At 44.7% G+C, this 19,380-nt stretch overlaps 1 protein-coding gene across 1 annotated transcript in view; it reads right to left on the bottom strand.

The window, feature by feature from the left end:
* Positions 1–19,380, bottom strand: part of LOC141578982 (uncharacterized) — an 81,164-nt gene that overhangs the window by 61,450 nt on the left and 334 nt on the right. Inside the window, exons 2-4 of the mRNA XM_074373081.1 lie at positions 11,771–11,967; positions 2,667–2,839; positions 1,283–1,354 (exon numbers count right to left, since the gene is read on the bottom strand). Of these exons, the coding sequence (XP_074229182.1) occupies positions 1,283–1,354; positions 2,667–2,839; positions 11,771–11,967 (442 nt within the window). The remainder of the gene's footprint in view (positions 1–1,282; positions 1,355–2,666; positions 2,840–11,770; positions 11,968–19,380) is intronic.

Raw genomic sequence — 19,380 nt, 5'->3', positions numbered from 1 at the left:
GCAACCCACTATGGACATACATATTGTCTTAGAAGTCAAAACTTCCAAGAAAGAAAATTAATAAAACTCCCTGATTCTATATTTTGTACTTTTGGGGGAGGTAACAAAGAAACCAAGGGATTTACCCAAGGTCACATGGCTTTTTAGTGGCAAAATTTATATCTGGAGAGGTCTCAAGACAAATCAGAGTAAAAACCAAAATCGGAAGTTTTAGGTCTAGTCACACACAGGAATACCATCAAGATATACAGGCTCTGAGAAAGGCAGGCATTCCTAGCAAAAGGCACGAAGCAGCGAGAGGGTGCAGAGGCAAAAGAGAATCAGGTAAGTCCCAGTGTTCAATAACATATATAAAAATATTGGAGTTCAAGCTTAAAGGCAGATGAATTTAAACTTTACCCTAAATCCACTCTGCATGCGGAGAAGGGTTGATTGGTTGATGGATGTTTGTTTTTCTGATACCTGACATTCAGAGTCTGATGCTGGAGATCTCCTTTTCCTGGACTTTGCCATCCACTCTTTCCCATCTCACTGACCGACCTTCCTTGTTTTCGGCCCTCTATCTGCCTTTTAACTCAGTAGTTGTCCACCATAGTATTAGTTGTCAAGAGTAGCCAAAGAAAAGGACCTGAAGTTTGTGACTCACTTTTTAAACAAACAAACAGCAGTTAAAGCATCACTCACTTGATTTGGGGCATAAACAGAGAAAAAGACAGAATTATAGCAAAGGAACTGAAAATGTTTCATAACTCCAGGTATAAGCAAGGGAGCATGGACTATATGCCAGTGTCACCCATGTGTGTCCCAAGAAGAAAAGATCATCCTCTAACCCATCTCATTTTTGCTGGATCCAATGATTTCTGCCTTCACAGATTTTTTTTCTTTTCACTACCAAAACCATTCTACACTTCTCTTTTGATCAACATTTAAGTCCTTCTATAATATCTTAGCAACAATTAGGTCTATAAAATATAACAGGGTTGGGAGACTACTCAAGAGCGACGCACCTGTGCGCTTTCGGCTGTGCTGATCACTGGGGAGTAATCTCTGGAGGGCAACTTCTTTTGAGCATACTGATATGTAACAGTTTGCATCCTAAATCTACAGGAAGCATTAATTGCTCAAATGTCTGAAATTATGACTCCATGAGCATTTCAACAGAAATGATACAAGTACAGGCTTTCCTTTCTTGACCTAAGTAAAGCAGTTAGAGGAATAACCACATTGCTATGCTTTAAACTTTCACGAAAACCATACACCTAAACCCATTCCTGATGCCTACCATGATCCTGTTGGTCATGAGCCAACTGTTCACACTCATCTCGTGGAAAAGAACTCTCAGAAAAATCAGAACCTGCAGCAAACAGACATTTAAAAACCTGGCTCCAACCGTTTTCCTGTTGATAAACAGTAACTACAAGGGTATCATATTTTAAATTTTAGATCAGAATATACGCTTTAAATTATGGCATTTTACATTATACACAGTATGATAATGAATCTTATGATAATGATAAGATACGTAACACACGTATCTTGAGAACATCAATCCTGATGAAAAGAAAAGATGTCACAAGCTAGAGGAAAAGTGAAACTTGTCATTTTAAGATAAAAATTATAGCTACTATAATGACTAATTACAAGAAAATGTTTACATATTTAACTGTTTATCGTCCCCTCCTCAAATTAGTTTTCCCTTAGTATTGAAAAAGAAGGCATTCCTTGACCCAATTTAATCCTGGGCCTGGTTAGAAAAAAACTTAAAACAGGAGATGTGGGTTCTTTTACAAATGGTTCCCACTTTTACGTTATCTGTCCTTTTTCCTGCTACTTAAAAAACTAAAAATAAATTCCATAAAACTAGATTTTTAACTACAGCTCATCTTTTCCTTCCCACAGGACTACTTAGTAAAATCCTCTGCACTCAATAAAGAAATATGGTTATACATGGTTTGTATAAACCACACATAAATATGGTTTTGTGTCAGACTGATAATGACACCCATCTCCTCTTCTGGGCACACACTGGTCCATGTTCCCAGCCTCCTGTGCAGCTAAATGTGGCCATCAGAAAAGGAGTGATATGACCACATCCAGGCCTGCCCTATTAAAAACTCCCAGGGGAGAAATCCCATGCTCTTCCACTGCAGACTTGGAAACCATGTATTAATGATGATGGAGCCACAAAATGGAAGAAACCTGGGTCTCAGCATCTCCACCTGGAAGAGCATCTCAGGAACACCATTTTGGACTCACATGCGTGAGGATTAGAAGTGTATTATGAAGTGGGAAGTAAGTGGGTTCTGTTTGCTTGTCCAAAGTTCTTTCAAAGTAACTTAAGTGGTTGATGTTTACCGTGTGAAGAATTTTTTTTTAGTTAAGGAAGTAAGTTTTTTGGTTCTAAGGTGCCATCTCTTAAAAATGCAGGAAAAGAAAAATAAACTAGAAAAAATGAAGAGCGCAATTAATCAAGATGTTACTGTTTACCAACTTTCTCTTTTAAGAATTCTGAGGTAGATAAATAAAGCCCTTCTCATATGAAAAAAAAAAGTGTATCATGTAAGCTACTGAAAATGCAGGGCTTCTCCATTAACTCTCCTAGCACACAGCTTTATCAACATACTCCAGTTACTACTGCAGAAGGGCCAGACTGCTGTTTATCTTACCTTTTTCAAAGACTCCTTCTGCTTCCAGCACAGAGACGGTGAGGCTGGCTGACATCTTGACCAGCTCCACCTTCACAGTGACCTGTGAGGGGCTGTGTTCCAGAAGCTCCACCCCAATAGTCACATTTCTTCCAGGCCTGACGATCCCTGGAGCTGTCACCAGAAACTTGGGCCTAAAGGAGGGGAAAACAAAGTTTCTTAGCCACACATCTCTGTTCTTTCAAGATCCTCAGCTTTCATAGACAGTGGGACAGTCTCCCTGTACTGTGCCAACTGCAACCATTCCAATTACTGTTGCCCCACTGCTCCACTTAGCAACGGCACTGACACGCTATTATGACAGTAACACCCATAATCAATTTTTATCCAGCTTTATTGATGTAATTGACATACAGCACCATGTAAGTTTAAAGTGTACAGAGAAGGATATGACTTACATAATATCATGATTATCCTAAGTTTAACGAATATCCATAATCTCATTTAGATACAAAATCAAAGAAATAGAAAAAGTAGTTTTTCCTTATGATCAAAACTCTAAGGATTTACTCTTAACTTTTATATATGACATACAGCTGTGTTAGTTGTATTTATCATGCTGTACATTCTCATAATCAATTTTAATGTAGTAATTCACGCACCACTAGAGGATGGCCTGTGTTATAATTTCCGTTTTATAAACTACAAACAGCACAGGACAGCTTACCCTGGGACACGCAGAAGTTACTGCCAAATATTAAGCCTCTAAACTCCTTTACAGAAGATCTCATCCCAGTGTGACTTTTTTTTTCTTGGCTTAAACGCGCACACACATTTTGCCTGTTTCTTATTCAAATCTTCATGCTTTGGCATCTACTCAAGAAAACACCATTTAACCAACACCACTGATTAAAGTATACCATCTGAAATTCAACTATCCTTGGTGACTTTACCAGGCACGGAGCATAAGAACTGCTAAAACAGCACTTTCTCTGCCAGAGCTAGGGGTCAGGGCTCAAGAGCAAAAGCCTTTGCGGAGGTGGGGGGCCAGGGGGGATGCAGGGGCTTTCTATTACTTGGGTGTCTCGCGAGTTACCTTCCTACAAAGTCTGTACCTGAACCCTCGGCCGCACCTTGCCAATGCCAAAGTCGGGATATCTCGTTTAGGGGGGAAAAAAGTCTTCCAAAGAAAAAGGCACATTATTCGGGAGGAAGAAGTTGAGAAAAATGCAGAGGCAACATGGACTAAAAGTATAACAACCGTCTTTAGAAAGCAGTTATGGGCAGAGACCTTTCAGCAACCTCCTGGGTGGAGAAAGTAACTGTCCCATGGGACACCGAGATCAAGAGACAGACGATCAAACCTCCTGGCCAGGGTCTGGCTAGGGATCACCTCCTGTGCCCCCAACCCCATGTGCTCCTACCCGAGGGCGGCGGCCAGCTCTGAGCTCCATAAGCAGAAGAGGTGGGGCAGAGGTCACCATCCAGGGGCCCGGCATCTCGGCAGCCTGTGCCCAGGGACTGTGGGCTCCCGAGGAAATTTGCAGGCACTAAGGGACGTGGCCTCCAACCTCCTCTGAAATTTCCCCCAACTCTGGAGTTTAGCAATCTGCACTGGGCACGCCCCAGAACCCAGCAGAGGGAAGGATCTAAATTGAGCTGGAATTTGGTAGCTCCATCCCTCCCAGCCCATCATAATGGTGCTCCTTGCTGCCCTGGCAAACATCTCAAACCCGGGGCAGGCCGAGTGTGGTCAGCCCAACCTGGCTCTGGCCCCAGCATCCCTGCTCCCTGAGGAGAACACACGGCGCCCTGGCCCACGGAGCTTCTGGGGCTGTTCACATTAACGCTCCACCAGCGGTGCCCAGTGTGTACAAACAGGCCCATCCTTGAGTGGAGAAATTCATAGCAGTTATGTGAGGTGGAAAAAAATCAGTCATTGTCCTCCAGACTATGAGTAAGAATTTTAGAGAAAAGGTGAGTGTGCGTACACGCTCACTCACACACACAGGTAGTTGTTTAATGTATATGAATAGGCACAAAAACCACTTTTTTCCTTGAAACAAAAGTAAGGTCTATATCCAAGAAAATGTGGTTTCTCAGCTTTAAAAAGAAAAGGGAGAAAAGAATTCTGGCACACGTGGAAGTCAGGTGTCGCCCCTTGGATCTCTGAGAAACAACTATGGGGGAAGACACTCCATACTCTGAGCTGTCTCTAAGCACATCTGCTACAGGAAGAATTCATCAGCACTGCAAGGCTTGGAGCAATTTGTATCAACCCTGTTAGGACCAGCGTGGCTCTCCTGTCCCCAGGAGGGCCAGTGGCCCAGGGTGCCCGGCAGTGGCTGGCCCCAGCTCCTGCAGTCTGGCTTGTGTGCAGCTCCTTTTCAGCTCCTTGGCACTGTCACCATCTTTAGATGACTCAGGTTCCACCAGGACTACACCATAAAAGCCGGGAACTGCCAAAAACTGTCAGAAACCAGGCACATTCAGTCCCTGACAACGTAACATTTCTAATTTTCATGGAGAAAAGGTTTAGAAGGTGACATTTTGATACGGGGCAAAATGCAAAAGGGAAAGAGGTCAGCAAAGAGTCGTCTCAGTGGCAGAGCTACGGACTAAATGGGGGGGAAGCAGCACCTAGACACGCTGTGGTTTTGGCGTCCAGGAACTGCCTTCCTTCCTTTCCTGTGCCACCCTTCCTCACCCTGCTGAGCAGCCTGCAGGGGTCCCTGTGTCCTCCTGTCTCCTGCACGCACCTATTTTAGTGGCCGCCTTCCTGTGTAGGCAGGGCTCGGGTAAAGTCAAAGAGCAGGAGTGGGCACAGGACCTTGGTACAGACCCTGTCCCTGACACAGCTGTTACTGCTGGCCTGGCCTCCTCACCGCTGTTGTTCAAGGTCCAGCGTGGGCTGTGTCAGGGGCTAAATCAGCGCTTCTCAAGCTCTGTGTTGTGTGCATGAGAATCAGTGAAATGCAGATGCGGATCCAGCAGGTCTGGAGGAGGGACTGAAGTTCTGCTTTGTTTCCGTGTACAGTGGGCCGCAGAGGGTCTAGAGGCGATTTGGGGGGCACTCTGATGAGAACAGAAGTTGGACTTGAAGTTTTACTTCATAAGATGGATTGGTAAATCCAGGCATATTCTAGACGAAGGCAAATATAAGAGGGACTCCCAAAGATGGCTGATAATGCTGCATTCCAAAGAGACTTCTAGAAAGGTTTACAAAATCCTATTCCTTTTATACAATTCAATCTAGGTAGATTTTAAATTGATGCAACCTCTTTGTTTATGCTTTCCTTGTCACAACACACATGGAAAACTTAACCACACAAAAGTTTAGCTATGTTTAGAATTTAGAATTTGCACAGAGACGACACTATGACCTGCCAGGAACAGAGAAGCTACTCAACAAAACTGGTTGAAAGGATTAATTAAAAAATGTTCTTCTCAGAGTTGGGGTTTTTTTTTAATTAATTAAGAAAAACTGAAATTTGTCTGAGAGCAACAATAAGAAATGGGGTTAAATAAGTTATGGTACACCTAAGTAAAAGAACACTGTGAAGTAATTAAAAAGTATGTTCTTGAATTAGGGCTATTTAATTATCTAGACATAAATATTCTTGATGTGCTTGCTCTTTGGAGGAGTCTTTTACAAAACAATTTAAATGTGATTCCATTTTTGTAAAAAAATAAAGTGTGCTTATGTGTATATATACATTATAGACAACATACATTGAAGAAAGGCTTGAAGGGTGCTCACCAAAATGTTATTGGTATCTGGATAATTACCTGGCTCTGCCAAGTTTTCCACAATGAATATACATACTTTAAGAAGAAAACAAACAAAAATGATAGGTTTAATGAGTAGTCTTTAAGGGAGCATCTTAGAAACTCTTTGGAATAAATTTCATGAATTTTGATACAAAAAGTATATAGTGTTCCTGCCAAGAAAACTGAATGGCCTTTGGCATAAGAACCCCATACTGTTCCCACGTCCTTTCTGACATGACTTTAGGGTGTGATTCAATGAGAAAAGCAGAACCACGAGGAGACAGATCCTGCGCAACTGTGGGAGCTGGTGGAGTAGCCACGGCCTCTGTGTCAGTGCGAAGCCTAAGTCACTCTAGACAGCCAGAGGAGAAAGCTGCCTGTGCACCAGAACACGGAGAGGTGAGGGTGAAGCAGAACCCATGCTTCTGTTACCACTTCCAATGCTGACATCATGGGATGTCACGCAGGAGAAGCTGACTGCACATGCACTGGGCCCGGGATTCAAAAGAGCTCCAGGAGGAGATCCTCTGAAGACTGGAGGAGCTATGGGCCCCGTTGCTGCCCTACGCCCACCAAGTCAGCTAGCACATCAGTGACAGTCTAGGCGAGTGGCCCACCTGCCTAGCATCCTGCACCGAGCTTCAGAGGGTGAAAGATATGGCTTCTGCTTCACTGCTGGCTTCTACAGTGGTTACACTTCCTTTTTTATCCAGTTTTTTCTTTTCCCTAGAGTTTTTAAATTTCCTTCCCTTCACTGCACACTTTTACATTATTATAGTCTTGATTTTCTCCCCCCATTTTCCATCACATTAATCTACTCTATTAAGATCCTTTTTTCCCCCTTGAGACCTTGCTCCTGGTGTTCTTCCTTTTGGAACTTCTCTCTTCACTACTCTCTGGGATTATAAGTTTTTCCTGAATCTTACATCTTCCTATTTTGTGGCTTATTTTATTGGTTTGTTAAATATGTTCTCTCTTAAAGTAACTTCCTGAAAAGAGTTCGTTGAAGGCAACATTTCTGAGCCATTCCATTTCTTACTTGATAATGTAGTTGGACACAGAATTATAACCCAATCCAAAAATGGGCAGAAAACCTAAACAAGCAATTCTCCACTGAAGACATGTAACTGGCCAACAGGCACATGAAAAAATGCTCAGTATCACTAATTATCGGAGAAATGCACATCAAAACTATACCTCACACCAGTCAGGATGGCCTTCATCAAAAAGTCCGTGAGCAACAAATCCTAGAGAGGAGAAAAGGGAACCGTGCTATGCTGCTGGTGGGAATGTATTTTGATGCAGCCATTATGGAAAACAGTATGGAGAGTCCTCAAAAAACTAAAAATAGACTTAGCATATGCTCCAGCAATCCCACTCCTAGACATATATCCAGAGAGAACTCTAAGTCAAAAATATACGTGCACTCCAATGTTCACAGCAGCACTATTTACAATAGCCAAGACATAGAAACAACCTAATAATCCATCAACAGATGACTAGATGAAGAAATTGTGGTACATTTTTACAATGGAATACTACTCAGCCATAAAAATAAAATGCCATTTGTTGCAACATGGATGTACCTGGAGACTATTAAAGTAACCCAGAAAGAGAAAGAAAAATGCCTTATGAATATCACTCATATGTGGAATCTATAAAAAGAAAAAAAGAGTACACTAATGAACTCATCTACAAAACAGAAAGAGTAAAAAAAGACCTATGGTTACTGGGGGAAAAGGGGTGGGAAGGGATATATTTGGGAGTTTGAGATTTGCAAATGTTAGCCACTATATATAAAAATAGATGTAAAAAATTCTGTATAGCACAGGAAACTATATTCAATACCTTGTAATAACATTTAACAAAGAAGAATATGAAAACAAATATATGTATGTATATGCGTAACTAAAACATTGTGCTGTACACCAGAAACTGACACATTGTAACTGCTATACTTCAATTTTAAAAAGTCAGAAATAACAGAAAAATAATAAAATGATCAGATTCAATATTTTGAAATCTTCTGTAATTTTTTACTAGTGATTAGTGAATGAGTGTAATAGCATACTTTGCCTTGGATAGAATTCAGTTCCCCAAGGGTTGATTGATTGATTGACTCATTTTCTTTTGGAATTTCAACACTCCTCTATTAAGCCATGTGTATCACTGAAATATAATGGTCTATATAACTTTAAATCTGTTCCATGAACACAGCTTCAACAATCATTTGACATACTTTAGGTGCTATGCTAAAAGCAAATAATTTAACAATAGCTTTAACAAAACAAAACTAATTTTGTTCAACTCAAAAAAAAAGTGTAAGATTCTGGTCAGTTGTATTCTATTTTTTTGACGGGGTAAAAAATTATTGGATTCCCTGTCCTCTGAGCATCTGGAGTATCCCTGTTACAATCAAATAATACAAAATGTTATTGTTGGGGGAGGATATAGCTCAGGGGTAGAGTGAGCACCTGCCTAGCATGCACGAGGTCTTGGGTCCAATCCCCAGTACCTCTGTTAAAAAACAAACAAACTTAGTTATATCCTCCCTCTAAGTATTATTGTTAAACATTTAATTACATAAGGAAAAAATGCTGACTTCATCATAACCAAGAGGACTACTAGCTTTGGTTACTATTAGATTCAACTATCATTCTTTACCAACTTTCCTGGGTAGCTACTAAAAGCCTGGCACTATTCTAGGCACTGGGGATACAATGAACAAATAAATAGTAGTTTTTAATATTCCAGGGACTTGCACTCTGCAATGGGAAACAGACAAACACACACACACAAAAAAAGATATAAATATGGTAAATGCTATGAAGGAGACAGAAAGGCTCTGCCACAGGTTAGTCTCTGAAAGTTAAATTATAAGATTCTAAAACCTAAAAGTAAAAAAATTCACGAAGAGTTACATCAAGATGACATGGATCCTACAACAGACCTTTGCTCATGCACAAGAAAGCTACAGACATTGTGAAAACAGATCGATCTTTCATTGTCAAAGCTACTGGATGGCATCACTTAGCAATAGAGTGGCCTCAAAAGATAATTAACCTCACAGCTCCAGAGTTCAAAAGCATATAAATGCATTACCAAAAAAAAAAAAAATCTAAGAGGCATCTAAGTAGATACAACAACTAAACGTAATGTGGTATACCTAACTGAATGGTGAAATAAGAAAAGATAAAAACTAAAGAAATCTGAATAAACTATAGGCCATATTATAGTTAGTAATGTATCAATATCAGTTTAAAGTACCATACTAACGTAAGATGGTAATAACAAGGGAACACGGTGAAGATACATGGGAACCCTCTGCATGATCTTAATTTTTCTGTAAATCTAAGACCGTTCTGAAAAAATCAAATCTTAAAAAAAAAAAACCACTAAGATGGTTTCAGGAATTACAGTGGAAGCGGGGGAAGTTAGTAAAGACTTAAAGAAATGAAAAGCCATAAAACTATGCAATGTGAATTAGAACATAAATACTGAAGACATTCAAAGGAAACATGCAAATACTTAAGTAATCGTGTATTCATACTAAAATCTTCCTAGGACAGAGATTAATGGATTTTTCATGCACACTAAACAGCTCTGCATCACAACATAAGGCAGGCAGTAACATCCCTAGACGACACAACAAGCACTTCAAACCATACTTAACAATAATGACCAAAAGGCTGTATCTTATGTATGGCAATGTCTTGAAGTTGTCATAAAATATCTGAACAAGGATCCACTTTATAAATCTTACTAAGTTACTGAAAAAACAAGTTCATATTTACTTCTGGAAAAATAGGCAAAGAGGAGACTTGGTTAAAAGGCAGGGAGGAAAAATTATGTATGAATGGAGAAAAATGATTTCTCAGGTCTAACTGGAAGCGATTTTGCAACTACTATTAACCTACTTTTAAAGCCATATAAATTAGTTCAAGGTGGTAATAAAAGCTCTGGATTTCTATTAGCTACCTTCTTTCCAGTCAAAAGAAATAAATGTCTTACAACCTAACCTAAAACACCTAGCAGGCAACTCAGTGTCTGATGACTCTGGAAGAACTAATACCTCAATGTCTCAACTTTAAGGACAGGAAAAGTGTGAGAAAAACAACAGAGGATGATCATCTCTAAATTATACAGTGTGAAGTTTGCTTAATACAGCATAAAAGCACAACTATCACAAGAAATATTTAGAGACAGCCATCACAAAATTAGAATGTTAGACCTCATATAGAATACAGCAACAGCAGAAGCCTGAGAGAGAAATGGCATAAAAACTTCACTCATCAGATACTATGAAATATTAACCAAAAAGAATCATTTAGCCAAAATGGCACAACATTTAAATCTAATTTAGATAAATAAATGATAAATCAATTCCTCCTCTAATACTCCCTAATTCCAAAGGAAATCCTACAAAACAAAGATGTTCGTTCTGCCTTTTCTCTCAGGAATCCTAACTGTATCACTGGAAAAGTCAAGAAACGGAGTAATTCCCATTTCCCCAGTAATCCCTGCCGTCTGCACCGCGAGGAGAATCATAGACACAGCTTCATGTTGGAAAGAGAAAAATGAGGTGACATGTGAAAAATTCCAAGTCAAAGCATCACGATACAGTATCTGGCAGAGACTGGAAAACCTTCAACACTGCCAAACGAACTGTCGGGGATGAAAGTCAAGACAAGAAAACCAGGTTTTCCAACAAGCCGCAGCCTAACCCAAGGGCCACAAATCGCCACTGCCGCCGCCACTCCCTCACTCCCCGACCGCTCCGTCCTCCAGTCACCTCTGAAAATATATCCCCTGGAACCCAGAGCAAGCCCCTACCCAGGGGAAAACCATCCGAGAATGTCCCAGGACCCCACTTCCCGCCTTCCGTAAGGCCCGCACTTGTCCGGGCCCAGCCTCAGGGGAAAGCGACGCCTGGATCCCACCCTCCCCGCGCCACTCTGAAGGGGGCCGGTCCCCCAAGTGGGGCTTCCCGGTGGCCTCGCAGAGCTGACGCACCGGAAGCGGAGCGGGAACAAGGGTGCGGCTCCAAGAAGGGCGCCGGGGTCGGGGAGACGCCGGAGACGGGGAGGAAAGGGATGGACGGGCGGGGTGAGGACCGGGAGGGCAGGTCGACGGGAGCGGGCGGCGTCGGGGACGGAAGGGTCACATCAGCCCGACGCACCGGGGCGCCCGGAGGACCCGGGGGCTGAGACGGGGCGGCGAGCACGGACAAGGGCCGGGGGTGGGGCGGAGCGCGGGCGCGAGGCCAGCAGGGAGGCTCCGCGGACGGCGGGGCCGCACGCGCGGCGCAGCCGGGCGGCCGCGGCCGGGGGCCAGGAGAGGGGCGCCGCACTCACCGCTCTGCTCCCCCACGAGCTCCAGCTCGGACGTCCTCCGCGGAGACCCGGATCCTCCGCCCGCGGACACGGTGGAGCCGGACAAGCGGCCGCCGCCGCCGCCGCCGCCCAGAGACCTCCCGGACCGACGCCGCTCCGACCGGCGGACGCAGAGGCCAGAGGAAGGGCGGGCGCGGGGCTCTGTGGGCCCCCGCGGGCTGCGGCGGAGCGAGGCTGGAGCGCGGGGCTCCGCTCCACCGACGGGGCGCCTCCGCTCGGGGCCCCCCCGCACCCGCAGCTAGAAAGGAAGGGCGGGCGGTGTGGGAAGCAGCTGGGGGTGTGCTCGGCAGTCTCAAGGCTGCCGTCGTTCCCTTCTCAGCTCCGGGCAGGAGCCCGGAGGAGCCGCAGACGCGTCTGGGACCTCACACGCCGCGCCTCAGCGCCTCAGCGCCTCAGCGCCTAAGCCGCCGCCGCCGCCGCCGCCCGATCTGCTGAAAGCCCCAAACGCCGGCGCGGCGCCGGGAGAGCCCGGGCGCGAGCCCGCCGCCGCCGCCCCGCCCCCAGCCCCGCGTGCGCGCGTGCGCGCCACAGCCAGCGCCCGCCTGGGTTAGTCCGCTCTCCCCGCTGCACCTGCAGCGGGAACCAGAGCCCGTTAGGTTTCCACTCACCTCCGGTAGAAGCAGACGGTTGGGTTTTTTGTTCGGTTTGGTTTTTACACATAAAGACAATCAGCCAGTTGACCTAACACACTTGCTGCCACGTGTTTATTTTTTATGTAGATAAGAAAAAAGTGACAATTTCTTTGACAGTATGATTCCATAAAGATGCTTGTCTTTTTGTATTTAAAACTATTCGAACAAATTATTTCTGAGCTGCAGTGTTTTAAAGAAGCTATTCTCAGACTTTTTTTAATTGAAGTAGTCAGTTACAACGTGTCAACTTCTGGTGTACAGCACAATGTCCTAGTCATACTTATACATACATATATGCATTTTTGTATTCATTTTCTTTAAAGGTTATTGTAAGATTGAACGTAGTTGCCTGTGCTATACATATGAAATTTTTTCAATGTTTTTACACATAATGGTTAATATTTGCAAATCCCAAATTTATCCCTTCCCACCTCCTTTCCCTGGTAACCGTAAGATTAGAATATAGAAGACAAGACATGCAGTTGTGTGTTGATCTCCTTAATGCCTGCTGATAGAAATTTTATTTTTTTCTTAGATGCAATACTTAGTTTATTTTCATTATTTTAAAATACAGTATTGAAGTAACAGGCTATAAAGTATTTCTGAATATATTATTTCCCCATAAATTTAGATGTAAGTATTCTGTTAATTTCCAAATAATTTGTCATTTTGGATTTGATTTTCAATTTGACCCAGGAATCATCTAAAAGAGGGTTTCTTAAGTTTAAGTATTTATATTTTAATTATTAATGTATTATTCATTGCACATTACTTTATCACACTAGGATCAAAATATGGGATGAGTAAAATATCTTTCCTCCACTCCCAAATGTATCAAGTTTTTGCCTATGACTACAGAAATAACTTTTTAATAAACGTTCTGTAGACACAAGAGAAAAATGTGCATTTTCTGTTTACAGAGTAGAAAAGCACTATATTATTACCACCGTATATCATTGTTTACTTTGTCAAATTATGAAAAAAAATTAAAATCCCCTAATATGGTTATAGATTAATCATATTTTCCTGTAGTTCTTTTTATTTTTTGCCTTAAAATTTCCATAGCTATGGTGGCCAGTGTACAAAGGATATGTGTGTAATAGTGTCCTTGTGAATTGTACTCTTTATCTATAAAAGTATCTTTTTTTCTTATTTAATAATTTTGGTCTCGGGTTCCATTTAAGCTAATGTTAATATCCCCACTTCTGCTTTCCTGTTATTTGCTCATGCTTGGCATGTCCTTGTCCATTTCTTCACCTTCAATGTTTTTAGTTGTTTTCATTTGGTTTTAGCTGTGTTCCCAACAAATAGCTTAAAATTGGATTTTTGGTTTTTTAACCAATCTAAGTCTGTCATTTGAAAAGTGATCTCAATAAATTCACTTCTACTGTGATAAGACTATATTTGGTTTACTTCCATCATATCTGTTTTCTCTTAATTACACTAATTGTCACTGCATTTATTTTTATTCATTGCTTCTTTGCTAGATTGATAAAGTTTAAAATTCTATTTTTTCTAATAATTAAGTTTTTATCCCACATATGTTTCCCTGATAATTATCTTTCCATTTCTAAAACATTGAGTCCATATATTTCCATTAAAAAAATAAAATGATGCCATCCCACCATCCAGCCATTTCCCTTTGGTCTACTGTGGGGGACACAGAGCTGTGGATGGTAAAATTTCTCATTTTTATGTACCACATTATGTCTTCTACCACATCTTATTTCTAAGCAGTTTTCCTCTTTTTCCCCCAAGAGTACCTGTCTGAGGAATTACTGAATTATTACAATAATAATTGTGTAAACCGTCTGTGAATGAAAGCCAGTCACGACTGGTAGAAAAATATTTGTACTGAGAAGGAAAAACCAAAGTTGATTTGGTTTTGCTCCTACAGCAGTTGGCAAAGCTTTTCTGGGTCTATTTCAACTTCTTTGGAGAAAGCCAAAGCAACACAGATCTCCTATACGCCCCGAAAACAAGGGACAGCTGCTAGCTCACCCCAAGGCCCTTCCTCTTCGCTGTGTTTGGGGGCGCTGTGTCTGCAGGGAAGTCTGACAGAACAGACAGGTGGGTAGGCAGGACCCTGAAAGAAACGCACCACTGGAGGGGGTGGCAGACACTTGGAAGAGTAGAAAGAAACTGAGCAGGCAAAACATTTTTGTCCAACCAAAGATTTTCTAGGGTTCTAGGCTAATAACCTTAATCGTCAGCAAGTAATAAAAGTCACTTCAAAATAGGCACCAATATAAACGTGTAGCTAGAGGGCAAACAGGGGTGAGATGACCACTTGTGACACACTCCACCCAGAAGGGAGATTTACCCCATCATTGACTCCAGCACTTCTCCATGGAAGGTACTTCGGGGGGAAACAACAGTAAGTAAGATGGTGCTTAAAAAAGAGGCCAAAACAAAAGCAGAGAGAGAATGGGCACGTCTTTAACGGGATCAGGACTGAAACCTCTCACTTGGCTTTGCCTCTAACACATATTCAAGCATCACAGTCCGAGGGCTTCTATGGAATGTTCTTTAAAAAATGCAATTAAAAGTTTGAAAGAAAAAAAAATCCAAAGCCAAAGGATCATAAATCAGCCATTAATCACTGAATATTAAATTTCCCAAATTGTGGTATGTGTTTGGTTGCATACAGGTTGGAGACAGCCTGACAGAGGGGTGCTTCCAACAGTCCAACAGTCTAACTGGAGAACCAACACTAACGGAGTTGTCTGGAAGAGAGGGGCCGACAGGGTCTGAAGTCAGCCTTCCTCAGGGCCTGGTGAGCCGCCAGGTGTGGGGGAAGGAGCGGGAGCGTAGACGGAAGTGCCTGCACTGCGTGCATCCTGGAAGGTGGTGACAGAGGAGGGTTACCCTGGCCTGATGGTGGGGAATCGAGGCAGTGAACAGTCCCAGGCTGGATGGCCTTGTGAGCCGACCACAGTATGACGAATTAGAGAACACCTGTTGAAGGCTTGGCAGTAGGAAGCCAGTAAGTTTTTTTAAAAAAAGTTAATACTTAAGAGGAGACAAGATGAAATGGGAAGGGAAGACCAGATATAGAGTGAATGTAGCAGCTGCTGCAATGGTCATGGTGATGGGAACCTCGAAGGCCAGGGTGGAGCTGGAGACTGAGTGGATGGAGCCCGCACAATGCTGACAACGAAAACACGGTCAGAACCCGGGCACTGGCAGGGCCTGCAGGAGGGTGGGGTCAGTCAGGGTGACCAGCTTCACTGACTGAAGATCACAGGAGCTCTGAGAGCAGCTGCCTCCCTGCCTGTGGTACCCCTCCCCACCTCCATCCCAGCCTTGGAATGAACTGAGGGGGCCCACCTGGCCCGGGCTAAACCACTGGATTATCCACATCGAGAACGTTCCTACAACCCAGGGACTGAATGGTCAAGTGGGGTGGGCCTCAGACCTCTCAGCCAGGTAGAGCCAGGACCAGCCAAAGTCACAGGAAAGTTAAACTAAGAGCCTGGCAATTTAGTCAGACTGGGGGATGACATACAGGCAAAGCCCTGTGTTCCCAGACAGAAACAGCACAACTGCCCGGCAGCACCCAGCCCCGTGAATCCAGCCACAGGCCCCGCTAGCAGCTGGGGCTCTGGGAGAGCCAGGCGTCTCCACAACACATCCCCCCTCCCCTTGAGACCCTTGCAGGGGAGCCACACTCTCCTTCACTAAGAAGAGCTACTGTCAATAAGCTGCCAGGGCTCTAGCTGAGGTCATCGCCCCCTCCTCCACCTGTCGTCCTTTCCTCTGAGCCACTACCTGGGCAGTTTCCATCAGAATACTCAGGACACCTAGGGCAGTCTACCCAAGCAATAGAAAGAAAAGCAAGAATAAGCAAATGGGACCTAATTAAACTTACATGCTTTTGCACAGCAAAGGAAACCATAATCAAAACACAACAACCACCTACGGAATGGGAGAAAATTTTTGCCAAAGATGAAACTGACAAAGGCTTGATCTCCAGAATACATAAGCAGCTCATACGACTTAATAAGAAAAAAACAAACAACCCAATCCAAAAATGGGCAGAAGACCTAAACAAACCATTCTCCACAGAAGACATTCAAATGGCCAATAGGGCACATGAAGAAAATGCTCAGCATCACTCATTGTCAGAGAAATGCAGATCAAAACCACAATGCGATATCGCCTTACACCAGCCAGGATGGCCATCACTGAGACGTCTACAAGTGACAGATGCTGAAGAGGGTGTGGAGAAAAGGGAACCCTCCAGCAGTGTGGGTGGGAGGGTAGACTGGTGCAGCCACGATGGAGGACAGTATGCAGGTTCCTCAAAAACATGAAAATAAACCTACCATGTGATCCAGCAATCCCACTCCGGGGAACATCCGGAGAAACAGAAAATGCAAAAAGACAGTGCACCCCAGTGTTCACACCAGCACTCTTTACGACAGCCAAGACATGGAAACAACACAGATGTCCATCAACAGATGCCTAGATAAAGAAGATGTAGTACATCTATACAATGGAACAGCACTCAGCCATAAAACAAGAATAAAATAATGCCACTTACAGCAACACGGATGGACCTGAAGATTGTCATTCTAAGTGAAGTGGGCCGGAGAGAGGAAGAAAAATGCCACATGGTATCATTTCTATGAGGAATCAAAAAAATAGTAACAGTAATAATAAGGTCACAAATGGACTAATTTTCATTTTGATTTCTTCAATGTGTGTAAGCACATCTGACTGTCCTTTATGGTCGTATTACCGCGTTCTGTTGATTCTCATTTTGTAGTTGGCTTTAGTCCCTCGATAACTATCTAAGTTTAAAAACCTAATCTCTTCCTAGAAATGGTAAGTAGTACATTTACGGAAACTAAAAAAAAGTGCAGTACACTGTATATACGTATCTACGTGCAATATAACGTGTATGTGCGGTCGAACTGTAATAATTTTACCTAGCAAAACTGGAAAAGGAGGGGAAAATAAAAACAGACGCACGGATCAAGGAAACAGAATAGAGTCCAGAGAGAAACCCCACAAACTTCTGGTCAATTAATCTTCGACAAAGGAGGCAGGAACAACATACAGTGGAGGAAAGACAGTCTCTTTAGCAAATGACGCAGGGGAAACTGGACAGCTGCATGGAAATCAATGAAGTTAGGAGACTCCCTCACACCGTGCATAAAAATACATTCAAAATCGCTTAAGGACTTAAACATAAGACGAGACACTACACGCCTCTCAGAAGAACACAAAGGCAAAACATCTGACACACACGTCAGCAACGCTCTCCTCGGGCAGTGTACCCCAGCAAACAGACATGAAGGCACAAATACACAAACAAATGGGACCAAACTGAATTTATCAGCTTTCTGCACAGCAAAGGAAACCATAAGCAACACAAAAGGACAACGTATGAGAGGGGAGAAAATATTCGCAAAAGATGAGACTGACAAGGGGTTAATCTCAAGAATATATTAACAACTCATACAACTGAATAACCAAAAACCAACCCAATCCAGAAATGGTCAGAACTAAACACGCCTTCCTCCAAAGAAGACATACAAATGATCAACAGGCATATGAAAAAAATCCTCAGTATCACTCATTATCAGAGACATGCAAGTCCAAACTACAATGAGGTATCACCTCACACCAGTCAGAAAGGCCTTCATTCAAAAGTCCACAAGGGAGAAATGCTGGAGAGGCTGCGGAGAAAAGGAAGCCGCCTACACCGCTGGTGGGAAAGGAGTTTGGTGCAGCCACTGTGGCAAACAGTAGGGACATTCCTCAAAAGACTAAAAAGACACTAGTCAAAAGCTTTTGATCTCCGGGGGACAGGCCAACAAGCTCCCAAAGGCCCAGGCCTCGCCCGTTATTCTACCCCAGGCCGCCTGTGCCCAGGACGGTCCCGGGCGGCCTCCGCTCCCAGGGCAGGTCCACCTACTGCGGGAAGGCCACGGCCTGAGGGCCAGCCCGGCGCCCTCCCAGCTCCTGGAGCTGCTCCCACTTCCCCAAACCCGCATACGAGCGGCGGCGAAGACGCGGGGTTCAGGGAATACTAAGGTGGCAGGGAGGGGGCACCGCAACCAGGGCGGCGGGCCCGGGACCCGCCTCATGGTCCTGACGGGCCGCGCGGCCGGGATCTCACCTCCGCACCCCTCCCTCCCTGTGCGCCTCCCCAGCTGCACAGCCCAGGCCTCTCCCACCGACTCCTCGACCCGCGCGCGCCCACCAGCGCCCCCTTACCTGCTCGGCGATGGCAGCAGAAGCCACAGCAAGCAGCGGCCCAGACCCCAGGCCGCGTTCCTCCTCCGGGAGCTGGTCCAGGAGCACCCGGCTCCCGCCCAGCGTCCGCGCGCTCTGGGCGCGCTCCCGCGTCCGCGCCCCTCCTCCTCCCCCTCCCGCCTGCAGCAAGGACCCTCGGCTTGGGGCTCCTGCACTAGGGTCGCTGCGACTGGGGCCGGGCTGCGGGGCGGCCGGGCAGCGGGCCCACCCCAAGGCGTGGGCCGGCCGGGTCCCCACCCAGCCACCGACCAGGTCCAGGCCACACACCCCAGCCCCACTCCCCCTGCTCGCCGCCCGCCACCCAGTCACTGCCTCTCCACCCTACACCCCCCACCCCCACCCGCCAGGCCCAGTGCCCTACCTGACCCCCAAGACAAGGCTCCTTCTCCTCACGTTTAAGTACCTGCCCCCAGACTCGGCCCCACTAGGTCCTAAGCTACAGCCCTCAAAAACCAAGCTGACCCCTCATGCCTCACCCCACGTCCCCCCACCATCCAGAGATGGACCCCTCCCCCCTCATCCCGGGGTTACCCCCCTACCCCTCAGCAGGGTACTCCAACTCCAAGGAGCCCTAGCCAAGGCTGGCCCCCTCATCCCTCAGCCTGTCCCCCTTCACCGCACAATCCGCCCATACCCAGAGTGCACGGCTACCTCAGCTGAACCCTCACCCCT

The sequence above is a fragment of the Camelus bactrianus genome, chromosome 1, assembly GCF_048773025.1.
Source record: "Camelus bactrianus isolate YW-2024 breed Bactrian camel chromosome 1, ASM4877302v1, whole genome shotgun sequence".
NCBI lineage: Eukaryota > Metazoa > Chordata > Mammalia > Artiodactyla > Camelidae > Camelus > Camelus bactrianus.
Note: the sequence above shows the minus strand (reverse complement) of the source record. Positions and strands in the feature narration are given on the sequence as shown.